Raw genomic sequence first — 27,848 nt, forward strand, 5'->3', positions numbered from 1 at the left:
TCCCTTATGTGCAGTAGGAGTAGAAAATGACCCAAGACGCAAAAGTACATATATAAAACTGATCGCCATACCTGCAGCTTTCTGTGTTGCAACTGCATCAGAAAGGTTTTGATTTATCTGCTATGGTGCATTCTAAGTTGAAATGTAAGTTCAGAGCCTAGCTGTCGTATGTACAGAGTAAGCCTTTAACAAAGAAGTATAAATACAACCTAAAGAAATAAAATAATCACCCTTCAAACCTGCAATGAAACTGAGCACAATTTAACTGTCCATACTGAGGACTGAATGCTATTTAACAATAATTTGCCATAACATAAAGTATTTTCTTTCAGTCCTAATATGTGACAGAATTTATTTATTCCCCACCCATATTCTAAGTGGAGAGCTGTTCACCTACCTTTAAAAAGGTATGGGTAGTTGCGTCCATCTGAGCCAAGGAAGAAGAGCTTTTTTGGCTTGGTCTTGGTGGGCAGGATGGTGATCGTATTGCCTACGCTTTGAATGGTGACAGCATCTGATGCTGACACCTCCCCTGGTAAGGCTATCTCTGTTGTGGTCATGGACACTAGGCGGGGACTGATCTCATCCAGACGAAGCAAATAGCTGGCTCGCTTCTGAGCACGCTGCTGCAGACTCATCATGATCTGACCAACAGACACACAGCACTTTGTCAAGCTCGCAAAAACTTTTCATTGTGTACGCTGTGTAATGATTCTATCAATAATGTATAGAATGTATACATGGATATGACTATTAATGTACATACATTCATGCAAATGGATTCATCTGAAATCCATAGTGATCTAAAAGCCCACACAGGAGCATAAAGAAATCCCACACACCTGCTTAAAAGGAAGCCAGCTGCTGGCAGGGTTGGCGGGATTGGCAGGTTCCCTTAACCGCTCCAGGGCAGAAATGATGGCATTACCATAGGTCTGCTGAAACCATGTTTCATGTGGGGTCTCTGCTGGAGCTGCTGTTATGCTACGGACGTGATCCAGGGCGAAAACCACGGGACGCATCAGAGCAGAGTGCTTATCACGCATAATGGCTATCTTTTCATCCCTGCAACACAATATAAGAGTTACTAGTCTTACAACCAAGTATAATAGGTCCACAACACAATTGGGCCCTGGAGGCTCACTGATCCAAGGCAACTACAGGTTTGTTTGTTGGATTCTAAGCCTTGGATCACCAGTACGGTTTAGTCTCTGAACAAAAGAAAAATTCTCACAATAATTTTTTCATCTCATTTAGTGATAGAGTACACTGGCCATTATCTTTATGTTGAGTCAATTAATCTAATCAGTGAAATTCCTTATACTGTTTGTGCACAAATAATTATTATTAATTATTTATCAAGTACAGATTATGAATTATAAAGTAGATTCTGAATTCAGAAGCCCAAAAAGAGAATCTCTTTGAGCTGAAATATAGTTTTTTTTGTATGCCTTGACACCAACACAGATGGCAAAACATGGTGGAGTGAGACAAGTGATATACATACTGAATGTCAAAAAATATTATATGATTACAAGAAAGTTATATCATCAGAAGTGAACATTTAAATGTCTATAAATATCATGATTAGAAAACACCAATGAAGAATAAATATTTACAATAACACTGAGCAGAGGTGTGAATACCCCCACAAATGAAGAGGGAAACTATCTTAGCACAGAGCGTATTTAAAAAAACAATTATCTCCCGAAGATATATTTTTTTGGAAGAAAAAAATACTTCTCGATATAAGAAACAATTGTATATGAAGAGTGTCATGTCAGCATCGACAGCGCAATGTATAATTGTCACATCACAGGACGAGGGATGTCATACAACACAAATGAACTCAAACACATCATGCTACAATAGCTGTTTTACTGCTTGATATATATATATATATATAAAAAACAAACAAACTTGTGGCTCTTATTTTCTGTGACTAATGTTTAGGAGTAGTCTCTCTGATATGATGAGATTGCAACTAGATTGGAACTCAACTGCTTTGGGGTTTACTTCATGCCAATGGTTTATGTATTCAAACAGTCAAAAAGGAGACAAAACCAAAGCTCACACATAACTTCTCCACTTTTATCAAGGACCTTTTAATTGATTAATTTATTGATCATTGACCTATGGGCGAAACGCAGCTGACAGTAAGGCATAAACTAGAGGTTCAGGTGAAAGGAGCTCAGCCTCTAAGGAATGTGTAGGTGAGCCTCACCTGCGCAGTGTGTTATTGTTCTGCACCCTCTTGACCTCGTCCTCCAGCTGCTGGATCCTACGCAAGACATGCATGTGTTGTTGTTGTAACACACCCAGCCACAGTTCATCCCACAGTAAGGTCACTCTGCGCAGCTCACCCACCAGCTGCTGGACCTGGTTAGCACACAGGACAGGTTAGCAGTTTCTCAAGCCTACAGCACAGCTGACTTACAGGCCTTACATGTGTAAACTGACAGGGTGAGGGTGTGAACATACTCTGCTTTATTGAAAGCTCCTTCCTTTCTAGTTTTAGGATTTTAGGGAGGGACAACTTATGTAAATATGTCACCACCTAGTAAAGATCCTTTGAAGAATTTAATGGTTGATTTTCCGCTATATTTAGCCTTGTAATACGCTAGCTCCTTTTCAATTCAATTCAATTCAGTTCATTTTATTTATATAGCGCCAATTCACAACAAAAGTTATCTCATGACACTTTCCAATTAGAGCAGGTCTAGACCAAACTCTTTAATTAAATTGTAATACAGAGAGTCCAACATTCCCCCTTTGAGCAAGCACTTGGCGACAGTGGTGAGGAAAAACTGCCTTTTAGAAGGCAGAAACCTCAGAGCAGACCCCGGCTCAAGATGGGCGGCCATCTGCCTTGACCGGTTGGGTTGAGAGAGAGGGAGAGAGAGAGTGAGAGAGAGAGAGGGAGAGAGAGAGAGAGGGAGAGAGAGAGAGAGAGAGAGAGGGAGGGAGAGAGCAGGAGGGAGAGAGAAAGACAGAGAGAGAGAGAGAGAGAGAGAGAGAGAGAGAGAGAGAGAGAGAGAGAGAGAGAGAGAGCAAGGGAGAGAGGCAGAGGGGGTGGGGTGTGAGAGAAGGAGCACACAAGCAGAGATGCATAGCAGCAGTAATAATACCAGAAGTATCGGAAATGTAGATAATGATAATGACAATGAAGTATACAGAAGGTATTATGGTGATTTTGATCACAATAGTAGTAACAATAATAATGGTAGTAGCTGTACTGAGTCGTAACAGATTTAAATCAGATTATGACTAAACAGTAGTAATCACAGTAACAACTATAATACGTAACATGAGTACATGCATCCCTCAACACCCAGCACCCAAAGGGGTCAACATTCTGATGCCAATGACCACAAAATATCCCCAGAGGTCATGTGTCTCTTCCCCTGACAAGTCAGAGCTGTTTTGGCACAAGGGGGACCTACAAAATATCCAGCAGGTGATTTTAATGTGCAAGCACAATTTTTCATAAGTAGGGGAGCTAACAGGGTTTGTGTCAAAGCCTGTAAGACCAAGAATGTTTTCAGCATGTGAATGATACAAACAATATAAGTCTGTGTGTAGCAATCTACCTGAAGCACCATGGTAGGGTTTGCAAAAGACAGTTTCTCCACGATTTTGCTGTAACAGTCCTGCATCATGGCTTGGTCTTGACTGGAGTAGAAGGCTGCCAGCTCTTCTGGAGCTCCTCCTTGCTCGCTGCTGTCTGGTTGCTCTTCCTCCACTAGGCCCTCTCCCTGCATGCTGCCCAAGAAGGTGGGCAAAGCCGACGGCAATTTACTCCCTGCCAACATATTCCAACATCAAATAACAGATCTGTAGTATCTGCATTTTTGCTGGTAACACTAATCAAATTGTCATTAGTGCCACTTTCTCTGCATCTTTCAGTCAGCACTTGAACACTGTTCAGTCAGAGTGGAGTTTGAAAGAGAGACTGAAGCAACAGATAAAAAAATAACCACTGTAACATTGTCACTGGCTTCCATGTCAGTAATTAGTGACGTAATTTGCACATGCGACCCCCAATGGAGACAGGAAGGAAGTGAGGAAGCTCACTTTTTAGCTAATTCCATTACCTAGACTGTAACAAAACAGTGTAGATAACTGTGGGATGTAGTCTGACAAGGTGTGTCACCCTCTGCTTTCTGCTTTCCGCAGGGAGGCCAACAGGATTTAAGAATACCTGCATTCTGAGCTTCTCCTCCCAGGGATAGTGAGCCCACAATGGCAGGGTAAAGGATAAGATGTGGAGAGTCCTGGGCCACTCGACATAGCAAGTTGCATATGCTCTGTCGGATGTATGCTTCTGGATGGTTGAGACGAGAAAAAAGCTGGGGGATGATACCTGAAAAGGACGAAGAGAATGGTATAAAGAAATGAAGGACATGCTGAAGGATACTTTTAATCATGTGCCCAAAACTGGGAGTGCCCCACCTTCCTGGGGAGAAGCACTGATATCTGATGTTACCCAAAGAGGGTAAAGACAGACCTGACTGCAGTAGTTACCGACCCGTAAGTGTACTAAATAAAGACTATAAGATATTCACACACATCATGTCAAAAAGAACTGGAAAAATCCTCTGATAATAAGTTTAGATAGGAGGCTTCATTACAAAGGCAGACAACATTCATTGCTGCTGCGTGTGAATACATAAACAAACTTCAGGCCCTGATGTCGAAAAAGCTTTTGACAGAGTAAACTGGGAATTTTGATATAGAGTGTTAAAGAAATTCAGCTTTTATCAAACCTTTAAGATTATTCAAGGATTGTACAAAAGGCTCAAGGGCAAGAATAAAAACAAATGAAGCCATATCAAATTCTTTTGCCCAGGAGAGAGGGACTAGACAGGGCTGCCCTCTTAAGGTCCTCATTGTGAGCATTATTCATCAAAACTTTAAGCCAAGGAATAAAATTTCTCTATGTGCACATGATGTTTAATATATCTGTCAAAGCTAGAGAATAGACTGTGGTTCCTCTTAGATACCTTCAGCTCCTTTCAGACTATAAAATAAATGTTTCAAAGACCCATATCCTAATTATGCGCCTAGCCAGAAAATAAGTTCCTGCATTCAGCTTAACTGGGAAGCTAATCCAGATATGATAAGACATGAAATATCTTGGAATAAACATTCCAAATGACTTAAGCAAATTGTATCCTCATTAAATCAGTGTGTTATATTTGTTTCAAATGGTTGCAACTGAAATATCTGATGAGCAGTTTAATGAATGTGGCAAATTACTATCAAGGTACATCTGGCATGGGAGAAAACCAAGTATAAGATTTCAACCTCTTCATTTAACAAAAGATAAGGGAGGACTTGCGCTTCCTTGTCTAAAAGGCTATCAGCTCAATTAAAGAATGTGTATGGTTGTTGCTGCTTATAAAGCAAGATGGAAAGAAACTGAAGTAAATATATCGGGGGCAGTTCCAATTCAGGCACGATTAGGAAATAAAAGGCTAATCAAAAACTTACTGGAATCAGGTAATAGGTGGATTCATTTGTCTTTAAAAACATGGCAAAATACCATTTAAAAGGGTGGCCTTTTGGAAGAAGTAAAGATCTTAAGATGCCTATGATGTAGACTTTACCTCGAGTCAGTTGGACGCAGGCTATAAAAGACGGGCTGCAGATCGTACTGCACCTTTTTTAAACAAAGTGGTATTAAGTAACTTTAACATACTGACAAAACTATATGGCTTAAATAACAGTAATTTCTTTAGATTCCTTCATTATATATATAGCACTCATAGCACTATTTAAACAGTTTAATAAAAGAACGTCAAAAAGCACTTGAAAACAATTTATGAAAAATATTTATAAGTGCCTATGGGCCTGTGAATATTCTCATTCATCCAGGTCATGGTTATCTCAAGGAAAGTGCCTATGGGGCAGATTCTGGACTAAAAATAATATCAAGAGTATACAAAGGCCTGCAAAAGGCTAAAACAGCAAACACCTTCTACATAAAACCTCATTGATCTCATCACTGAGGATTCGTGGATGACATATTGTGAATCTCAGTGGAGAATATCCCGTTCAGTGTCATGGAGAATATTTGGCTGGAAAAGTGTTAGTATTCACTCCTGCTCAGAGCATTCAGACTCTCTAATTGTTGGAGATATTTTGGCTCTCATGAAGCCAATTACCACCAATCATTATGTATATATATATTTCATACAGACTGTGAAATCATATTTGGTACAAAAATTACATTTAATTGGACAGAATTTATATTGGGCTTTAACATGGAAAACTCACTAATACAAATACAAAATACTTATCTGCAAACTTACACTTATCCGGTATACTAAGTATAGCCGCTAGGAAAGCAATCACTGATCACTTAAGAAGTGGCTTAAACCAGACCCTGGAACAAAATAATTAATATATATATATATATATTTTATGGAGAGAATTACTTTCTCCATTTCTCCCGACATCCTTCTTTTGTTTAAACTGTATTATTTACTTTTTGAAAGGGATACTAGCACGGGTTCTATTTTGGAACCACTATTATTTACAATTTTTAAAAATAAATAATGTGTAATTGTTATATTCATCTGTGTGTGTACAATGACACTGCAAAAGATAAATAGTCTAACCAACTTTTTTATCGATTATAGTCCACGGTGATGTGGATGACTTGATGTGTTCCCCTGCTTCCACTCTTACAACTCTTGGCATGATCAGGGCATACACAAAGAAACTCTAATACAGGAAGAACTCCCATTCTCTTAAACTTCCAGTTATGTAGGGGGCACTCACGAGATAGTCCAAACTTAACAGGGCTTATGCAGCTAGAGCCCCAAATGGAACTTTTATGGTGCAAAAAATAATTGTTGTTGTGATCGGAGGTTCATTGGTTCGATTCCCCCACCGGATGGGCAGGAAAAATTTGGGTGTGGTGGAGTGATGAGTGATGTGGTGAGTAATGCGAAAAATGCCCCCCCCCCCCATTAGCCAGCTGATGTGCCCTTGAGCAAGGCACTTAATGTGATGATGTGATGTGATGTCAGGGTTTAAAGGCAGAGGATGTTGTTCTGATGTTATGTAAAGGCTTTTGAGACAAACTACTTGTAGAAATGGGCCATACAAATAAAGTTGTCTTGTCCAAAAAAAAACCCCTTACCCCTCCAAGGTGATGTAGGAGTGGAAGCTAAGCCCAGCTCCAGCTCTTCCCTGAGTTCACCAGCATGCTTCACTAGCAGACGGAGGAGACGCAAGGTAGCCATGACGATCACGTCGTCATTGCTCTGTTTACTGTTGTGACAGGACAGCAGGAGTTTGGGATCATCCTCATCTATAGGGATCTGAAACACAAATCAGAAGATGATGCATGAAGGTCTGAACAGAGACCTGCACTTGCTTCCAGTCATGGTCTTCAACAGTAAGAAATATTCACCTCTCCAGAATTGAGCTTGAGGAAAGTAAAATAGGCTTGGCAAGAAATCCTGTAGAGGCCGAAGATGCGGCCTACCACCCGTCTCCAAACCCGGATGAGACCCTCTGTAACAGGCTGGCCTGCTTCTCCCAGCCAGGGGCAGGAGCCAGTGAGTTGCCGCCAAATCACATCTACCATGTCATCCTCATCGTCTTCCTGTTGCAGAGTCATGTCTTCATCCTACAACATAACATAACAGAATTGTATTATCAGGAGAATCAGGATAATTTAGGGAAAGCAAAGAAACAAACCCATTAAGGTGTGTATGAGATCCTACAATATCTGAGTCAGTAACCTTTTTAAGACTAAGCTATAAAGAGCCACATTTATTGTTTGTCTACACATGTAATGATTCATTTCATTTTCCCAACAAAGACGGACGGGGACGGACGTTACTGGACGGGGTTTGCAGTCATTAGTGTTGCTGAGATAGTCAGCGTTGAGTTTTCTTCATTTGTCTGTGGAAAGATAAAAACGAAACACAAATAAAATAAAAAAAACTTTGAGCTACAAAACTCAGACTCTACCTGTATGCCAGTAGGTCGACACATGGCTTGTCCGAGAATGCTGAATATTGTCTCTTTGTCTTCTTCACTGGTGGTTGCTGGTAGCAGCTCCTCTATCTCCTTCTTCTCCCCAGGAAGAAGAGGCAATCCCTCCCCTTGGCTAAAGAAACAAATGTATATCAGATAAAAAAATACTCCTACTTTGACTCATACATTACCACTAAGTTTAAAAGAAACAACCTTATGACATCAGAACATCACTAGTTTTACAAAGGTAGAGTTAACTGTATAAGACTGTACAGGTGACACTATACATCTGTTCCAGGAGGTCCACTAACCTGGCATTATCCACCACCTTCCGGCCCCAGCGGTAAGCCCAGCTGGCCAGGGCTGCCCAGGACTTTGCCATCTCTGGAGCTAGGCTGGTGGATAGCTGGTAGAGTTGGCCCAACACAAAGTCTGGCTCCCCAACACCCACACTCACTGCACAACCAACCAATCAACACAGTGTTGTAGCAATGGCACAAGAAACTGGCAGCTTGGACATTTATGAATGCATATGGAAGTATCTGGGTGCATTTACATATGATTGCAGATATGAATACTTTAATATATGTTGAGTGTGGACACTTTACCATAAATTAATCTAGATAAGCTGGTACAGTAAAAGTTACCCGAGGTCTCAGTGATGATGTGGGAAATGCCTTGTTCCTCAAGTGGAAGCTCCAGCAGAGCAGAGATATTATGGCCGAGAGGAGACATGCCGCCCACAGCATTAGTTGTCTTTCCTGCTCCTGATTTCTTTACCACCTAGACCAAAACATTACCAGACCTGATATCATTTTTCCCCTTAATAATACCACAACATAGTCCAAAACTGGGGTAAATGAGTACTACCTTAGAACAAACAAAGGAAATTTTTATGTTTGTCAACTAAATAGCTCTGCATTAAGAAAAAAAGCCAGCTGAATATTGTTCTTTACTTAAATAAAACACAGGTACAAAAATGTTTACTAGCATATTAAACCTATACACATTTCAGTAATATGACGACTAACAAAAACATGAGGCTTACATATCGAAACACTGAAATTAAAACCAAAGTGATGGTAGAGTTAAACTCATAGGTGAGCATGCCTGTTTAAGCTGAGGTGTCATATCCTTCCAGTCAGCCAATAGCCATTTGCAGAGCGTCAGCAGTGAGCGGCAGGCAGCGCCTTCATTCTTCCCCACGTGGCAGTAGGACAGAGCGACCCTGCTCAACATCTCCATGGCTGTCATGGACTGACCTTTGGACAGAGACACTGCTTAGAGGAAATTGCAGACCATGTCCCGAGCAACATAATCAATACGCTGTAGTAGCTTTTCTGACAGCTGGCAGCAATCTTTGTCAGACATTTTGTAACCCGTGTGCCTCTTCAAAATGTTTGTCGTCACTGTTTTTAAACATGCACGTATTCTCTGTGACTTTGTGGCTGTATGGCAAAGCTGTTCTGGCCAGATGTGATCAAAATTCCCAGCTTTGTGCTTTCCAAAATCAGCATTCTATTTCTGCAACAGTAGAGAACAGTTTTAGACTCTATCCTATTCCTTACCTGCAGCTCTCAGGACTTTGGCTTTTTCTATCTGCAGCTCTGGTCCCCATTTCTCTCCCAGAGTGCCCTCCAAGCTGAGAAGCTTGAAGGCCTGGCTCAACTCATCTGGCTGCCCCTCGTCTTGCGTCCCTTCACTCCACTGACTGAGCAGGCGGGATGCAAGAACAATGTTGCCTTTTTTTCGGGCAAATTTGGCAGCAGTCAGACAAAGCTCCATTAGGCAGCCATCGATGGAGGAAGAGTAACCTGGACAAGAAGGAGGATATAGAAGTCTTAGATTTTCATGTGGACAAATGCAACATTTTCTGTCGCTGCTGCTTCACACTCAATGCTTTCAGCGGGTGATCCAGCAGGTGTGTGATGTGCAATACAGTTCTTCTATGTAATATGTTGTATGTGTGGTACGTAATAATCGAATATGCGCTGCCAGCAGCCAAATTTTCTCCAGTGGTAAGCGACAATTTATAAAATATTTCAATCATAGCACCTTAGTTACATTTGTACCTCTTGTTCTATTTTAATCTTCTTGACTGACAGAGATGGTATGTAATAGTGTTATGGTTTTAACTATCCAGTTCACCAGTCTCTGTTTAGATAAGGCACAGGCCTGCTGTTCTCTCCATGCAACATGGTAACCCCAGATCCATCAGAATTCAAATGGAAGCAGTTCCTGGAATGGACAGGGCGTGAAGCTCAACAACTATCTTTGCATTTGCAACAATGAGGTGAAAGGTAGTCCCTCCTGGATAGCCATCTGAGGTCAGGGGCTCAAAGTGGGAGACATAAAAATAAGAGGAACAGCAAGTCCTGTGAAGGCACCCATACAACATGTAGGGGACATAACCAGAGAGCACCTTTCAGAAACGGCTCAGCTGAGGATGACTCTTATCGAGCAACATCTGCAAATATTTAAGCAATATAAGCACAGAGCAATGCATGCTGGTCCTACAAACTGGAAAAGAGTTTCCATCTGTTGGTATACATCGCCAACATAGATAGTTGAGAATGTCTGATCACCTGGTATGGTCTGGATCATAGTATGGTGAATATATAACAGTGAAGATGTCTCATAGTCAATATGTTGCAAAACAGCAATTAAAGTTCAGATACTTGGAAAGTGCGTGACAAACTGTGGTTTAACAAAGGACTCTGGAAAGTGCAGAGGGAGACAACAAGAAAGGTTATTGGCAAAAGGGAAAACATGGGAAGGTTAGAGAAGAAGTCTTAGCGCCAAAGAATCTCTGACAATGAGGTATAAATATGCTGTTCTGATATGTTGAGCTTCTTTGCAAATAAACTCATTTGAATTCAGTCCAGCTCCTGTTTCTTCTGTCAAATACTAATGGAGGACAAAACATAAATGGCAGGAGGATAGGATGTAAGCAGGATATGGATGAAGAAAGGCATCTACTAGCTGCACCTTGCACCTGTGTGCAGTCAGTAGTGCATAATTTCTCCAAAAAGGAATCCTAAAGGTAATTGGAATTGTTTTGATATTTAAAGGACTTGTGAATTTGAATTAATCGCATGCATACATTAAAAGCTTTGTTTAAAGTAAGTTAAAAAGAGTATGGGGGAAGAACCCCAAAAATACATGCAATAGGGATTACATAAGTATAGACTTTGGGAGTAGATTTTGGGCACTGAGCAAAAGAGTACAAAAGTTTAAGAGCAGACGTCTTAATTAAAGTACTGCAAAAGCCTTTAACCCAAAAGTCAAGAGAAAGGCTGTGGATGAGACCTTGAACAGGAGTGCCGCAAGCTAGGTTGACACTTTTATGTTCATAAATGTGAATTTGAGCTGAGGGCGTTCACATATGCAACTGTTTCTGTGCCTGCATGCCTGCGTTTTCTCCGGGTACTCCGGTTTCCTCCTACAATTCCAAAAAAACATGCACATTAGGTTGACTGGCTACTCTACATTGACCCTAGGTGTGAACGTGTGTGGTTGTCTGTCTTTGTGTGTCAGCCCTGCGATTGACTGGTGACCAGTCCAGGGTGAACCCCGCCTCTGTAGTCAGCTGGGATAGGCTCCTGCCCCTTGCGACGCGATACAGAAAATGGATCGGGATTAGAGACATTACTGTGTGATTGAACTAATACTATTAGAGACACTACAATCAAAACACTTAAATTTATCAAAAGCCAAAGTAGAGAAAAAAATTGCAAGATAGAGATATCACAAAAAACTGTGCTGATTGGGATCAGTGTTTAAATTTCTATCATTTCTAAAACTACACTAGTAAAATTGGTTAAACATTAAAAGTATAGATTTAAACTGCAGTGCTGTGGGCAAGTGGATTAGTACCAAGTGTGGTGAATGGAGGCCAGCTGATTGTGAGTGTGTGTATGTGTATAAATTTATGTGTGAATAGATGTGTGAAGACTTGAGGGAGGAGAGAGGAAAAGGTGAATAAATAAATTAAAGGCTTGTACAGCGGAGATACATTTGTCACCAGTGGCAGTTGTGGGACTCAAAGCACTCAGCAAATGTAAAAGACATAAAAAAAAAAAATTATCTGAGAAATAAGGAAAAACCCACCAATGGGTGGGATCCATGCTGGCCGAAGGGAGGCATATCTGATGTAAATATGTGTGAGGATATGGAGCTCTGAATAAAAGGCATTTGCTGGGGGTGTGAACAGAGGGGATCCAGTGAATTTGTGGGTGATAAAAGTCATCTATTTGGAGCAGTTTGGAAACAAAGGGGATTTCAGAAAACAGATCAGACCTATCACTGATCTCATACATCTCAGATTGCTCGCCTCAAACGGGTTACGTGTTACACGTGTCATGTGGTATCATGTCTCAACCTCTTGTGCATAATGCATATCCAATGCATATTACATAGAATCTCTGCATATCAGAAGGAATGAAATAGAACATGTATGCAACTGCAACTAGATACTGTCAAAACATAGCTAAAAATGATGCAGCTCAAGTTAATATACAGCCAACAAAAAGTCACTGTAGATTTTAAGGGTGCAAGGTTGTAGAAATGATACCAACAATTGTTAGTTAAGAAACAGTGTGGCAACCACCACCATCTCCTCTCCTTCGACTCTCAAGACTGCTAGTGCACCTAACTCTGCTCTTGAATGATTTACCTTTGACCCTGTGGAGGAGTTGTCTCTGGAACGTGGTGTATCTGAGGGCCTGAAGGAAAGGCTGGACATCCTGTTGCTTACAGGAGTTCAGAGCCTCACTGCATAGAGGAATCACACAGCCCTGCAAAGAACACAAACAGCTTGTCAGAATAATGAAGTTACTTAGTTGCCTTTTTTAGCATCTGAGGAAGGAATTAAATTAATTTACCAGCAGCTCCATAATTCAACAGTACTTGTTAGTATCCTGTTGTTTGGCAAATAATAAGAAGTCTTTCCTCATACTTATTTCAGTGATTTACATTACGTGAATCCCAACCCATAAACATTAAGAATGGAACACAGTAAATACAAACATTTATATTATAAATGAATTCCATTTATATTACATATGTTACAGAGAGTGTGAGTGTACGTACTTCTTGTCCAGTGAGCGTGTTCTCCAAGGTGGCAGTGCAGTGGAGCTGCAGGGTGGGAAGGGTGGGAAGGGCGTCAGAAAGAGTGAGGGTGGACAGGCGAAGAGGACCCAAGCAGATCCGTCCAGTGTGTTTCAGGCAGCGCACCAACGTACTGCAACATTACATCATATGATTTAACAAGTGAGCGCATAACTCTGAAATGTAAACGGAATTAATGTAAGGAGCATTTACATCAGAAATTAGGAAGCAAGTCCGAAATTCGTTTCATTGAGGAATGCTATGCTAGCTGCAGTTTGCATCCATCCAGAGTCTTTGAAGGAATTTAGGTTTTTAAGAGCAGTTCTTGGTGAAGTGGAAGTTAAAACTGGAATATTGACATGTATGATTGGAAAACGTGGATCCTTCACTGACATCGTCACCCTGTACAGCACGCAAGACCTACACCATCAGCACAAGCATACTCTGTTAGAAGCGCACGTCACGTAACACCAGCTCCATCACCAAAAAGGCCCAGCAACGTCTCTACTTCCTGAGAAGGATGAGAGAGACACACATCTTCCGCCCCTCTGTTCTGACTAGGTTTTACAGAGGGACTGTCGAGAGCGTCCTGAGCAGCGGCATCACTGCCTGGTTTGGAATCTGCATCTTCCTGCAGCGAATAATGAGGACAGCTGAGAGGATCACTAGAGTCCCTCTCATTTACAGCACATGGTGCATTAGCAAAACAAACACCGCTCGAAGCTCACACTCAGTCTTCACCCTCTAGTCATCTGCTAGTAGGTACTGGAGAATTCAGTCCACTACCAGAGTCCGAAGTAGTTCCTTCCCCTGAGACATTAGTGGTGGCAAGTTCGACTCTTTTTACTCAATCGAATCATTCACTCTCGAACAGTAAATTGAACAAATCTTTTTTTTGAGTCATTTCGTTCATTTTTACAGCAGGTGGCGCTGTAGCTGGTAGAGGACAAGTGAATGTAAAACTCATTTTGAAAATTAGTGAGACAATAAAAATATAAAGTAACAATAAGTTCCCCAAAATGCTTACATGGTGCATTTACTGTGTCCAAAATGTGACATTATTATTATTGTTATATTTTATTATTTTATGGCAGATTATAACAATCAATATGTGTGTGTGTGGTCCAACCGTTTGTGTAACATGAAGAAACTAGCGTGAACACTCACTCGGAATTGGATGCGGTTCTCGGCTCCTGCTGCCGAGCGGCTTTGGTCATGGCGCTGACAGAGCTGCGAAGGAGCTGCACTTCAATGGCTCTGTGCAGCTCAGTTGGATCTGGACTCATTGAGGGCAGAAGCCTCTTTAGATCTGTCACACAAATACAGAGAGACAGACACACACAAACACATTATTGACACTAAATGGGCAAATCTGAAGAACAACTTAAAATAATTTAACTTCACCGGCTCTTATTCCAATAGCCACTTTATTATGTAGACATATACAAATTATTTCAAGCTTACAATGTTTGACAATAGTTGAAAAGAGCTGTTGCTGCAAGATTAGGATTCTGTTTTGGTGGACAGAATGCTATAAATCCAGCCATTATAACTAAATTATATTTGCTGTGTTCATTAAAATAAAACTTTTTAACAGGACTTCTTTTTCATACGGGAAAATTCTTATCTTTTAAAGGTTTTCCAGAGTCCACCTTAAGCACTTACCCAGCTTGTCCTTACTGCTGGACAACGAGCTGTAGTCCTCTCCGGGCAGCAACTCGAGCTGAGCCCCACACTCTGCCAGATCTCCCTCCTCAAAGCAGCTCAAAGCCTGGATGTAGTTGAAATCCGTCCTCAGGTTGATGCTGACGGGATTGGCGGAGTTCTGTTTGAGGGCATTGATGGTGACCTGCCACTGCTTAACAGATGCCCAATCACAGAGTGCCACATAACACTGACACGCTTTGTTGGCCAGGAAGTTGATCAAATCAGGAGAGCACTCACTGGACTTAAGCAGCACCGTCTTCCTGCTGTCACCTTTTCAGAGGACCAGACCCCCCCACCCCCCACCCCAAACATTTTGAGCAGCAGTACAATGATCTGCAATCCTATCTAAAATGTTGATAATTATTATAATTAAGCATTATTTTGAATATTTATACATATTATTATATATTAATATTTTATAGTTTGTGAAGGTTAAGTAAAAAAAGAAGTGGAGTAAAATGTTCAAATCTGGATATTTAACAGTTACCGTTGCTGGTCTGTTTGGGACTACTCGAGTTGTTGGAGAATTTGAGCAGACAGCATTCGGCGCTTTTGATGCTGCAGTCCATCCCTGTAACTGCAGACAGCTGATCCTGATACTCTAGAGCTGCCTTCTCAAACCTACACACACAAACAAACAAATATGTGCAGGACACACACATGTGGATGATTTAACCGAGCAGTTTTCTTTAAGTTCTGAGGATATCGGTTATGTTGTATTCCATACCGCCCATCAGCCTGCAGGGCAACTGACGACAGCCAGCCCAGACTCCTGCCTGTGGTGAAGAGGCTCCAGGCTGCCAGGCCCTGGATGGCCTCAGGACAATGTAGCTCACACAGAGCCTCCACCAGTAACGTCAGAGGAACCTCCAGCTCTGGATTCTGACAAGCAAACCAAAACATGCTGGTCATCTAACCAGATGATACTATTATCAAATATCTACATACTTTTTATATTAGAAATGCTACTTTTAAACACCACCTCAAGTTATACAACAAGGACGTGCACACATATAAGCGACAATGACTAAAGATTGTTTCCTTTTCCCTCCGAAACAAGGAAAGAACAAAAGAAAATGTTTAAATAAATGTCACCTGAACGTTTCACAAAATGGTGTATTTGCACTAACCTGGGTGTTGCTGTTCTTCATCTCTGTAAGCAGGTCAAAACCATGGCGAACGGTTACTGCTGGCTGACCAGAGAGAAGACCGACTCTCATCAGCGCGAGGCGGATCCTCGTCAGCCAGTCTTGGCATGTCTGTCGGTTGGTGTAGAAGAAGGTCCTGATACCCTGAGACAAACATACAACGGAATGCATCACACTATTTACACAGGGCAGTGACTATCAAGAAAAAAATCTGGTTACCATTCAGTAAGTATACATGATCTTTATGGTCAACCAATGATTTCTGAAAGCAGTATCACCAATCAAAATGTTTCTTTATTTTACTATTAGATATAGCTGTTGGGTTTTAGTGACATAATAAAAAGACCGCTACACTGTCAAGGATATATAATTAAAAAATATTATTATTATTATTTTGCTAAACTCAAACATATGGGCTTCAAAACAAAACAGTTATCTGTAACAGAACTGAGGAAAAAATAAACAGGACACAGAAATTTGTAAGACAGAATTAGTGAAAAATTCAGCGTCTCGGTTGTCTCGGTCTTCTTTGTCTCAGTTTGGTAAAACCTAGTCTGAAGTGTCTGTGACTTATTTACTGTTCCCATATTGCGTTCTCTCTTTAAACTAGATTTCACTGTTTAAGTCTTTATGTTCTTCTCAATAGAAATACTCAGTCCTGCCGTGTGTTTAGCTCCAATGTAAGCTATTAGCTCCCTTAGCCAAACACAGCAGTGCTCACTGGCTGCTAAAAGCTAACTAGCTGTCATCCTGCTGATACACACTTGGTAACCAGCTCAACACAACTAAAGGGTTCAAGTACCAGCTGATAATGATCGATGGCTGACCAATTGGAGCAATCTATCCATCAAGAAGCCTTTTTAATTACTGCTATTCAAACTACGTTCACTGCTCTCGGTACTCCTTCTGGAGTGTCACAATTTTAAAATTCATCAGAAGAGGAATCTGGAGCTTTTCCTTGCACACCTTTGGGGGGGCGGTGAGAGCACTGGCACAGCCCTCATAGGCATTGTACATGAGCTTCTCCAGGTTCTCCAGATACTGAAGCAGCAGAGCAAGGCGGAGCTGATTGGAGTGGTGACTATCCCCATCTCCTCCAGCCCCAACCCACGTTCCAACATCCTGTTCTGGGTTCAGACTGTGAGCAGCCAGGCTTCTGATCATACCTGAAACACAGGGGTACAGAAGAAAAATAAAGGCTTGGGCGCACAAGGAGCCTAGAGGTCAAGTTTCCAAATGATAACTTACATGCCATTCCTCACCTCTCACTCACTTTACTTGGTGTAATCTCTCAACTCCATATCAAAAATATTCAAAGTAATAATCATAATAATTGAAGCTTTTGCAAGTTAGAATTTCAGAGTTTCTTTTTATCTTTAATAAGTGACTGCTGTATACTGACCACAGCTAATGCATTCTTAGGTGTACTCTTACAAAGGGCAATGGACTACATTGCATACCACACCATGTCCATTATTGACTTTATAAAAAACCTGTCATTACAGCCCAATGCGCAAAAAAAGGCTTGAAAACTAATGCAGTATCAGTCATGTAGTCTCTTTACCTTCAATGGTCTGGAAGGTGTCCTGAGCTCGGCCCAGCGGCGTGCGCAGTTTGGACAGTACGGTGAATTGTGCGGCTTCCCACACTGCCCACTGCCACAGCACCACCTCAGTTTTCAACAGTGCCCGCGGCACTACACCCGGCCTGTTGCCATCTGCACCTCCTCGACCATCCTGTTTCTCCAGCCGCTGGCAGCTGTAGTACAGGCGTTCCAGCCAAGGATCCTTGCTGTGGATACAGAACTGTGAAGGTTATAAACTCTCATAGTGACACCTGGCACGCAGTCAACATGAGGTACATATACAGGACAGTGGTGCAAACTGACAGCAATATTCGCCAACAAACAGTTTCACGAGCAGGTCGACCAGCTGGAATATATGACTCTGGCTGAAAAACAGCTGTTGCTCAAAAATATTACAAACATTAAAAACAGCTAGGGAGAAAAGTAATATAAAATACTATAAGATGCATTTACATTCATAATTTCTAATTTCCTTGTTTTCTTTGCAGGGAAAAAACATAGTGCTGTATTTCAAAAATATCACAAATTACCACCACATCATTGTATGCCCCCGCACAACAGAAAAGTTGCAGTTTACATCAGTGTCTTTCCAGACGCATTCACCGATCAGCTACAACATTAAAACCACTGACAGCTGAAGCAACAAAATTAAGCTCATCTTTACAACGCAATGTTCTGCAGCGAAACCTTGGGTTCTGACAATTGTGTGGAAGTGGATACCAACTACCTAAAAACTGCAGAACAAATACAACCCGTCTATGTCAATGGCTCCTTTTGTCAGCAGCAGCCTCCTCCCCCAGCTGGATAATGTGCCTCGTCACATTTTAAAAAGAGCTCAGGAATATCTAAAAGACCACAACAACGGCCTGCAGATTCCCTAGATCCCGACCTGATCAAGAATCTGCGGGATGCACCGGAATAAGACCAATCCAACTGACCTGTCAGGGGAAGGCACAAAGGACATGTGGGGGTATTTTGTGATCACTGGCATTGGAATGTTGGACGCTATGGGTCCTATGCATTGAGGTTGGGGCCTCCAGGTGGGACGCCCCACCTGGTGGGAGGTGTACATGGTGACTGATAGGTGCAATAACAATCAATGGAAGTTCTATGTCATAAAAACCATTGACCTTGTGGTGGACTTCAATGCTTCAAATGTGGATATTACTGCAAAGAAGCCACAAATTCTAAAACATGGATGCTTCATACACATGTTCAACACAGCAGCACAGAAGATCTATACAATCAGCAAAGTTTCAAGGTGGACATCCAAAATTTGTTTCACCACCATCCTTTCTGAGTTATGGTGCTGAACAGCCAAAAAGCTACTTTCTGAAAAAACATGATGTAATCTGTGAGAAATTTTGTCATAATTAGCGTATGAGTCATGGCTAAAAGCGAGTTTTGAGAGGTCACAGTGACGCCCGATCAGTCCATCCTTGGATCCATGTTGATTTTTTTGTGCCAAATTTGAAGAAATACTCTAAAAGCAATATTGAGATATCGCATTCACAAAAAAGGGGAGGGATGGACAGATGAATGCATAACTCAAAAATATAATGTCTCCAGGGACGGTATTGCCAGCGCCAAGGCACGAAAAGCTGTTTGCTGGGGAATTAGAAAGCTTGTTTAAAACATGCGCAGCTGACTGCTCTGCCACTGTGATAGGTACCCTCCACGGTGCAGCACCCCATATAAGATGAAGCTGATGAGGTCATTGAAGTCCTGGGGGTGGAAGGTGCTGCTTGGTCCTCGGTTCATGTGGTGGCGGATGGCCAGTGAGATTTCCCTCATCTCAGGGTTGCTGTGATTACTGTGGACAATGAATTACATTGTGTTAAACCAGCATTATACGATTAACTACCTGAGAGATGAAATGAAAAAAACAAAAAAAAAACAAAACAACCACTAGGAAATTATTTAAAGCATGAGTACTTCCTTCAGTCTGAACTTAAACAATTTAATTGATTTGATTAGTATTCAGTAATGGTTTAGCCAATTGTGAATATTATATGTACAATACTTTATGTCAAACACATTTGACATGAGGACAACAGAACCATTTTACTAGATGCTGTGTAGTGGTACACCAAGTCTTACCTCAAAGCCACATCAAGAGGAACTGTCCGTAGCAGTTTGCCATAGGCCTGTCTGACCCTCACTGCTGAGTGGACCAGCTGTACCCTGCACACATCCACACACCTGCACACACATTCACACCCAGGAGGGGGACTTTAACTTAACAGGACAGTGTCCTCATGTCTGAAGCAAAGTACATAGCAGCAAGTTAACATGACTACTTTATAGATCAAATTGCAAATACTGTCTGAAAGAAGTTTGTGTTATTATAATGTTCACCTCTGCAGTAGCTCAGTAGATAGAGATGAAGAGAGGAGTTGTAAGCTATGGCAGGTCTGAAGGCTGATACTCTGGTCTTCATTCAGACCTATCCAGGGGAAACAAGGACAAAAAACATTCAGTGATAACATTACTGATAAATAACCAAGAGATATGAAAATGAAAATGACATAACCTGCAAAGCATGTAGAAAACACAGGGCTGAAAAACTGTTGTCAAAAAAGCTGGACATGTTGGGCTTACCATTAGCCAGCAGGCCCCTGCAGAACTTGTTGAAGGATGGCAAGGAGAACAGAGGGCTATAGGTGTCTGATGACTTCATCAGTACAGAAATTTCCTGAGCCCAAGTCAGCAGCAGCCTCCTGACATAATAATACAAAAGTATCATATTGTGTCCAGTAATATTTGTGGCCTCATGAAGTATGTAGTTTTGGGTCTTACCAAAGTTATATATCTACTAGCACAAACACTAGTTGCTTCTTGTGTGCTTGTTGGCTGGATGACTATGTTTGGGCTTGATGTGTCCTTAGCAAATGGGCCATACATTCACTTGTCTCGACCCTTTGTTTCATAAATCTGTATGTTCAACAATGCCAGTGTCATGTAAACTAAGTAAATACTTTCATGGACAACAAGTTCATGGACGACCTGACAACCACATAAAACAATTGGTACACAGTGCATATAAAAATGTATTCACCCCTTGGATGTTTTCCCATTTTATTGCTTTTAGAAATGGAATCCTAGTCAATATAATTAGGCTTTTCTGACAAAATTTACAAAAAACTCTAATATCAAAGTGAAAACAGATTTCTGGAAGTATCTGTGTGTCAATTAATTAAAAAAAATATATATATAAACAATGCAAAGTAGGTTATTCCATAAGTATTTATGACTGACCTAATTCAGCAAAAGTTCAGCTAATTGGTGCTAGTACTCTCGCAATTAGTTAAAGGGAAGTCACATGAGTGCAGGGAATGTGTCTCAAGTGATTGCAGTATTAAGACACCTGTGTCTGGAAGGTCCAGTCACTGGTTAATCAGTATTCCTGGCTACAATTACACTGTTAAGACAAGCAACTCCTAGAAAATGTTATTGAAAAATACACAGACAAAAGTAATGAGTCACCTGACCATTACACCAACAAATACTTCAATGACACTGCATTCTAAATATATTGACAGCTGCAGCAGCCTCCACTCTTCTGGGAAGGGTTTCCACAAGATTTTAGAGGGTTTCTGTGGGATTTTCTCCCCATTTGTGCAACAGAGCACTTGTGAGGTCAGGCACTGATGATGGACAAAAAGGCCTGGCTCCTAATCTCCATTCCAGTTCATCCAAAAGATGTTTGATGGGGTTGAGGTCAGGGTTCTGTTTGGGCCAAACTCATCCAATCATGTCTTTATGGATCTTGCTCTGTGCACTGGGGCACAGTCATGCTGCAACAGAAAAGGGCCTTCCCAAAACTGCTGCCACAAAGTCGGAAGTGTTGCATTGTCTAAATTATCCTGGTATGCTGAAGCATTAAGATTTCCCTGAAGCAAAACCCATCGAACCTTGAAACAGATGGGCTACAGTAGCAGAAGACCACAGCAGGTGCCACTACTGTCAGCTAAGAAACCGGAAACGGAGGTTTTAATTTGCACAGGCTCACCAGGATTGGACAATAGAAGAAAAATGTTGTCTGGTCTGATGAGTCTTGATTTGATTCAGTTTGCAAAAGAACTGTGACTTGGGAGAGGATTTATTTTCTAGCAGGACAATGACCTAAAGCATACAGTGAAAGCTACACAGGAATGGTTTAAAAACAACACGGTGAATGCTCTGGAGTGACCGAGTTAAAGCCCAGACCTTAATCCAATAGAGAATTTGTTGCCGGACACAAAAAGGGCTGTTCACACCCACTCCCTGTGCAACCTGATAGAACTTGTGCAGTTTTGCAAAGAATAATGGCATAAAATTGCAGTGTCCATACACGCAAGCCTGATCGAGACCTATCCACACAGACGTGCTGTGATTGTGGCCAAAAGTTCTTCTACAAAATACTGATATGAATTATTTTACATCATAAACTTCTACTTAATTGGCATGACTTTGTAGAAATCTGTTTTTATTTTGACAACTGTTTTTTTTTTAAATTTTTGTCAAAAAAAGCAAAATTATATTGAATATGATTCCACTCATAAAAGCAATAAAAGGTGAAAACATCAAAGAGAGTGTACTGTACAAAGACCAACAAAAGGCATATTAATACCGCATGTGCACACTAACACAGCTGATGTAACTAGCTATATTATTAATGTCTGGGTGTGCATGCATGTGTTAAAGACAGGGAAAAAGAACCTGGTCTCCAGGTAGAGGTGCTCTTTCACCAGCAGACCTCCCAGAAGGCTTAACAGTGTGCTAAAATGCTTCTTTGTCGCTGTTGTCACAGTGCTGATGACGGCGCCATCAAACAAGGAGGGAGAAGATGAGGACAGACTGGATGAGATGAAATGATCATGTCTGGAAAAAACAAAAAAACAAAGAACAAAACAAGCACAAGGTCAGTTAAGAATAGTAATCACATAGCATTAAAACCAACATCACAATGTTATTCAGTGCTTTCACTTAAATATTGACTTTGAATGTGACTACTAAAACCTTGGGGAAAATCTGCCGTAGTATACTGTTAGAGCGAGAGGTATACCTTCGTTGTCATTGTCACTGGTGTCATGTTTTGCCACGACAAGGATTTTACAATACTATCATGACTGTGATCAATATTTTAGCATACTAGAAATAATGTTTTACTGTGCTGCAATTATATGCAGGTAGAAAGCTGCACAAGCACTCGTAGAACTAGAGTTAGATCCAGTGACTACTTCCCTAGACTCCAGTAACTTGACGATGTGGAAGAACTTGGCAAAGCATGTCATTTCTTCATTTATGATGGAAATATCCCCATTAAAACAGAGATCTCTTTTACATGTGCACCAAGTTAACAGTTTCACTTCAGACTGGTAGGTGAGTGTAGTTTATAAGTCGGGACGATACAAAACAAATTTCACTGAAGATGCCCTGGAGTTCAAAAATCATGAGATTTAGCAACAAGGGACAATTTTTTCATAAGCAGAAAAGCATTTGGGAATACAGTGATAGAATTTAAAGCTATAGATCCCAGAAATCATTTATTTATTTTTTCAAAAAAAATGCACGAATGAAATGACCCCCTATTTTAAAGGAAAAATCTCTGGTGTCTAGATGAATTCCTCATGATACATATAAATCTTTTTTTTCCCCTCTTTCCCTCAAAGTGCTATCCTGTACGATTGAGTCTTAGGTGACTGTGGGTGGTCTTTACACTTTTAGTGCCCGAGCACTAAAAGTGTAAGGATCCTTTTGTTATTCACATTTTTTTCTTCGTTATTGTTATGAGGGCCCAAGCACTAAAAGATGCGAGGACCCTGTTGTCATTCATAGGATTTTTTTCGTTATTATTATTAAAGCCTGAGCACTAAAAGTGCAAGATGTACTTGAAGCCCAAGAAGCCTTTCCCATGGATGAAAAACTCACAAAAATTAGCAGACCTGACAGGATCTGCAAAAATTGTGATCTGTTTTGGGTCCAAGACTAGAATGAGTCTAGAAATATTTTTAGAAGGAAAAGCGTTTGCAAGGCCAAACTGTATGACTGACATGCATGATGAAATTTGGTAGGCACACATATCTCCAATAATAATAACTCTGGGTCGCCTCTACAATGCACAGAAATTTGGCTGCAAATTTGGAGCATCACAAGCTCTACTGTACGGAGCATAGCGCGCTCTGTGGATGCTGCCATTATAATCAGATCATCCAAATAAAAACAGCACTCTGATGCCCTTCCTGCATAAGGACTCTAAGGCTGATTTCACACATTCTGAAAAAGAGTGAGAAAAGGCAGATGACCGTCCTGAAAACCGCACCCATTTGAAGGAGAAAGGCACAGGAATTGGGGATGATGAGGACATGAAAGTGCACGCACGCTTACACATGTTAATGGTGAACTAAATGCTAAATGGTCTCTTCATCATGCACTTGATGTAGAGGTCAAGAAATGGAACCTTCTCTGCCACTGTGAAAGACAACTGCATGTCTCTTACAGCCCAAAAAGGTGCACTCAAAGTGGGGCTCAGACCTGTAAGATTAAGAATCTTACACTTGACCAATTTAGCTAGCTGGGCTCATTGGAAAACACTTTTGTGCTAAAGCTGAAAAAGCTTATATTCCAAAAAAGATTCATGCCATGGCAAAAAAAAAAAACTCCACTAACAGGCACTGATGGGTGAAAAGTAGGGAAATCAATAAGAGAGGTGGATAATTTGGACAGGCTGATGTACTTACAACAGACGAAAAAATCTTTTTGCTGTGTGTGTTGGACAGAGGCAGCTGACACATTAAGTTTGTGTGCAATGGGGGAGACATGAGTGAAAAAAAAAAATCACGTGCTTGAACAGGTGCATTACACTCAGTGGTGAGGGAGGTAAACTGGCTGTCAGGAAAAAGGCTCTTTATTAGGAGATGACAGGCTCTGGAAGAAAACAAAAAAGCACACATTCCTCCCATCCCGACATTGCTCGCTGGAAGAGACTGAGCAACAGCAATGGCTGTGGATTGTCCCTGCCTGAGGCGGGAATCCCTTCAGTCACGCAAGGAGCCCTGAGCACGCTGAGGTGTGGTGGTGCCTTTCCTTACCCCGTCAGCTTCCTAAGACAATGCCTGCATGCGGTAGACGGCATCAGGAAGGAGGCACAAGTGGCACAAGTCACAAGGGAAAAAACTCAAGTGGTTCATTATACTGTTTTGTGTTCTCTTCTGAGTGAGGAATAAAGATTAAGACAATTCACTCGTTACATTGATCTTAGGCAGCGGTATAGGATGCATATCCATCTCTCCCCCTCTGTACCACTCTTCCACTCTCTCCCACCGCCTGCCAAATATTACAGCTCATTCCATAAATGTTGCGTCATGTCTGAGTAAAGCTATGGGAAACATTAAAGGCACCAACTTATTTGAATGACACCAAGCCATCACTTTAAAAGCCAAACGAAGCCAGCAAGGTAATTTACAACAGTTCAGTTAAACATGGTCTGTTTCATACCACCCCACCCCCAACCCTCCCAACAGGGGTAATGAGAGCAGTATTTGGGGGGTGCCATAAGGATTATGATTTTTCTTTTGTTTCAAAATTTTAAAACAAAAATTACCGCTTCGTTTCCAACTACCAATCAAGTTCCAGTCGAGGTCTGTGTTTTTCCAATGTCATCAAACCCAATGAGCCTGAGTTGGGCTATAGTTTAATTTAAATCAACTTGAAATTAAAAATACAACAGCATGAAAGAATCTTAAGAGTTTTTGAAGTAACTGCATTACTCAAACAGCTACTTCTGCTCACCAATTTGAGTGACAGCTCAAGTAAACAAGGAAGAAAGTGCAAATGGGTGAAAGGATTGAGGTCACTTAAGACTAATAGGTATATAAAATTCAGAAAACTGGCAGTGTTTACAGTACAGGTGTGTGTATTACCTTGTGCAGTGGGAGTACAGGGTGTAGAGCACAGTATACTGGATGGCAGGATAGTAGACTGCCAACTCAGAGTGGACCAGCATCAGATTGTGACTGAGCAGAGCAAACACCGTAGGAGACAACGCCCACATCTAAACACATAAAACAGATTACAATATGAAACCAAAACAATTCATCTGTTAGCAGTCCAAACATTTAAACATCCTGACACTGTTTAACAACATTCACCACCTAATGACTGAGAAGCAGAGGTAGCTTCCATAAGCCTAGTAATTATCTGATGACCTGCACCGTTACACAGGTTGTAATTTGTTGATTTTTGATCGGTTGATGTTTTCAAGAGAGCCACTATCACGTTACACAAGATACAGATGAATGTACATAGCACTAAAATGCAAAGCTGTTTCAGTGGCTGTGTATCAGAAAGTGTGACTGTTAAGAACTGGATCAAAGGCCTTTCGTCCAGCATCAGTTCCTGACCTCCCAAATGCAAATATCCCCACAGAAATACTCCAAAAACTTGTGGTAAGCCTTCCCAGAAGAATGGCAGCTGTTATAGCTGCAAAGCCGTCAATGCATTTAGAACGCAATGTCATTGAATCATTGAAGACACTTTTGTCTGTATAGCGTAAATAGACTGGCTGAAGCAAGAAAAAGATTCTGGGGGTTATGACTATGATCAATACTATAGTGTATTATACACAGACAAGGCTATGAAATACAGAGCCAAGATGCTGAGCAGGGTCTTACTAGGGAAAGCATCAATTTAGACTAAAAGCAAAAAAGTTACTAAAATTAAAAACTTTTCTGCTATTTTTCTGTTGGGATGCAACCCATCCTACTATCCCATTCCAAAAGGAACCAAAATGACTAATAAAATCAAGTACAGTGGTAGCAGTGAAAGTTCACATCCAAAGGTTCAGACTAAAAAGACAAGTTCCGAGTTCTTGGTCATAGTGGGAGAAAGACTGGACAGTATAAACGCCTTTCCCAGGCTTTCAATAGTGGATTTGAGAGACTCCAGTTCATAATAAAGTTTGATAGACTGTATAGAAATGTGGTCAGTGGTGCCAGTGTGTAAAATGATAGTGTGGACAGAATGATGACTGTCAAGGAGAGCAGGAATTAGTTCAATAAAATCAAATGTCTTGAGTCCTGGTAAAAAGTATGTAAATGCACTTGACCAATCTAATAACAGAGTCACCAACAATGAAAACGAAAGGTCAATCAGTATCACGGTTGTAAAGTTTTGATTTGAGCTTATGGTTGACTGTTGACTGACAAGCTGATTTACTACAAGTGAGCTGAAGTGACTTGGGGGTGTGGGGGGCATAGAAGTGGGAGAGGGAGGTGAAAGAGATGCAGTCAGTCTTTAGAGCCGGCAGAGCAGGTATATATATCTACAGTCAGCTGGTAAAGTCACATGTTCCGTAGGAATAAAACAATCATCACAATCATTTTACCAGTGCCGCCTCTCAAACAAGTGTATTATTCAGAATGCTAGGTCGTGATTAGCAGTATGGAAAAGCACAAAGGCACTCACCCCAATGAGAGAGTTTTTGGTGTTGCCAATAGTGGTAAGGGTGCTGAGGTTGAAGATGACGGTGAACTGGGCCTTCTCCTGGGGTAAGGTGAGGGATGCAAAAGCAGGGTGCTGGATGTTGGGGCAGGGGCCAACAGGTGCTGGTACCCCACCACTGGGTTCCATGGTTGCCATCAGGCTAGACAGGGCACATGCCATCTCGCCCAATACCATTTTATAAGCTGCTTCCAGTGTTGGAATGTTTTTCAGGCTTAAAAGTGCTTGGTACACACCATGAACAGCTGACATCACCTGTGGAATTCACAATGAATGGAAATATCAGTGTTACCTTACATAGTACTGTGCAAAAGTTTTAGGCAGGTGTCAAAAAAATGCTGTAAACAAAGAATGCCGTCAAAATTATAAATAATAATTGTTTATTTTTATCAATTCGAGGCCCGGTCCCGCTGCTGGATCCTGAGCCCTCTATGACCCTGCCTATTGTACTGATAGAGGTGCTGGATCCAGAACCCTGTCCATGGCCCTGCCTGAATCCTGCTGCTCCTGCTCTGCACTGTTCTCTCTATCCTCCCTGTCTCTCCTCTCTCCCTCTGCTTTTTCTCTCTATCTCCATCTCCCTGTCTCTCCTCTCCCCCTTCTCCCTCCCAGACGGTCACAGCAGAAGGCCGTCTACACTGAGTCTGGTTCTGCTCGAGGTTTCTGCCTGTTAAAAGGAAATTTTTCCTCACCACTGTCGCCAAATGCTTACTCAGTGTGGGGTTTTGCCTGGGACCTGTTTTTCCTCTGTTTCTCTTCTTTTGTTTTTTGAATGTGTTGTTTACACAACTGTAAAGTGTCTTGAGACAACAGTGTTATCA

At 41.3% G+C, this 27,848-nt stretch overlaps 1 protein-coding gene across 3 annotated transcripts in view; it reads right to left on the reverse strand.

Annotated features, from left to right (window-relative positions):
- Positions 1-27,848, reverse strand: part of smg1 (SMG1 nonsense mediated mRNA decay associated PI3K related kinase) — a 73,154-nt gene that overhangs the window by 25,034 nt on the left and 20,272 nt on the right. For all 3 annotated transcript variants that reach the window (XM_046414819.1, XM_046414820.1, XM_046414818.1), the window contains exons 13-40: positions 26,992-27,282; positions 25,449-25,579; positions 22,246-22,407; positions 20,146-20,264; positions 19,903-19,990; positions 19,645-19,746; positions 19,217-19,357; positions 17,524-17,750; positions 16,926-17,125; positions 15,942-16,103; positions 15,539-15,693; positions 15,299-15,432; positions 14,770-15,081; positions 14,272-14,413; positions 13,087-13,237; positions 12,671-12,791; positions 9,564-9,809; positions 9,106-9,257; positions 8,643-8,778; positions 8,307-8,451; positions 7,990-8,128; positions 7,424-7,642; positions 7,151-7,331; positions 4,202-4,363; positions 3,591-3,802; positions 2,225-2,379; positions 843-1,065; positions 398-644 (exon numbers count right to left, since the gene is read on the reverse strand). In XM_046414819.1, the coding sequence (XP_046270775.1) occupies positions 398-644; positions 843-1,065; positions 2,225-2,379; positions 3,591-3,802; positions 4,202-4,363; positions 7,151-7,331; positions 7,424-7,642; positions 7,990-8,128; positions 8,307-8,451; positions 8,643-8,778; positions 9,106-9,257; positions 9,564-9,809; positions 12,671-12,791; positions 13,087-13,237; positions 14,272-14,413; positions 14,770-15,081; positions 15,299-15,432; positions 15,539-15,693; positions 15,942-16,103; positions 16,926-17,125; positions 17,524-17,750; positions 19,217-19,357; positions 19,645-19,746; positions 19,903-19,990; positions 20,146-20,264; positions 22,246-22,407; positions 25,449-25,579; positions 26,992-27,282 (4,855 nt within the window). The remainder of the gene's footprint in view (positions 1-397; positions 645-842; positions 1,066-2,224; positions 2,380-3,590; positions 3,803-4,201; positions 4,364-7,150; positions 7,332-7,423; positions 7,643-7,989; positions 8,129-8,306; positions 8,452-8,642; positions 8,779-9,105; positions 9,258-9,563; positions 9,810-12,670; positions 12,792-13,086; positions 13,238-14,271; positions 14,414-14,769; positions 15,082-15,298; positions 15,433-15,538; positions 15,694-15,941; positions 16,104-16,925; positions 17,126-17,523; positions 17,751-19,216; positions 19,358-19,644; positions 19,747-19,902; positions 19,991-20,145; positions 20,265-22,245; positions 22,408-25,448; positions 25,580-26,991; positions 27,283-27,848) is intronic.

The sequence above is a fragment of the Scatophagus argus genome, chromosome 16, assembly GCF_020382885.2.
Source record: "Scatophagus argus isolate fScaArg1 chromosome 16, fScaArg1.pri, whole genome shotgun sequence".
Taxonomy (NCBI): Eukaryota; Metazoa; Chordata; class Actinopteri; family Scatophagidae; genus Scatophagus; species Scatophagus argus.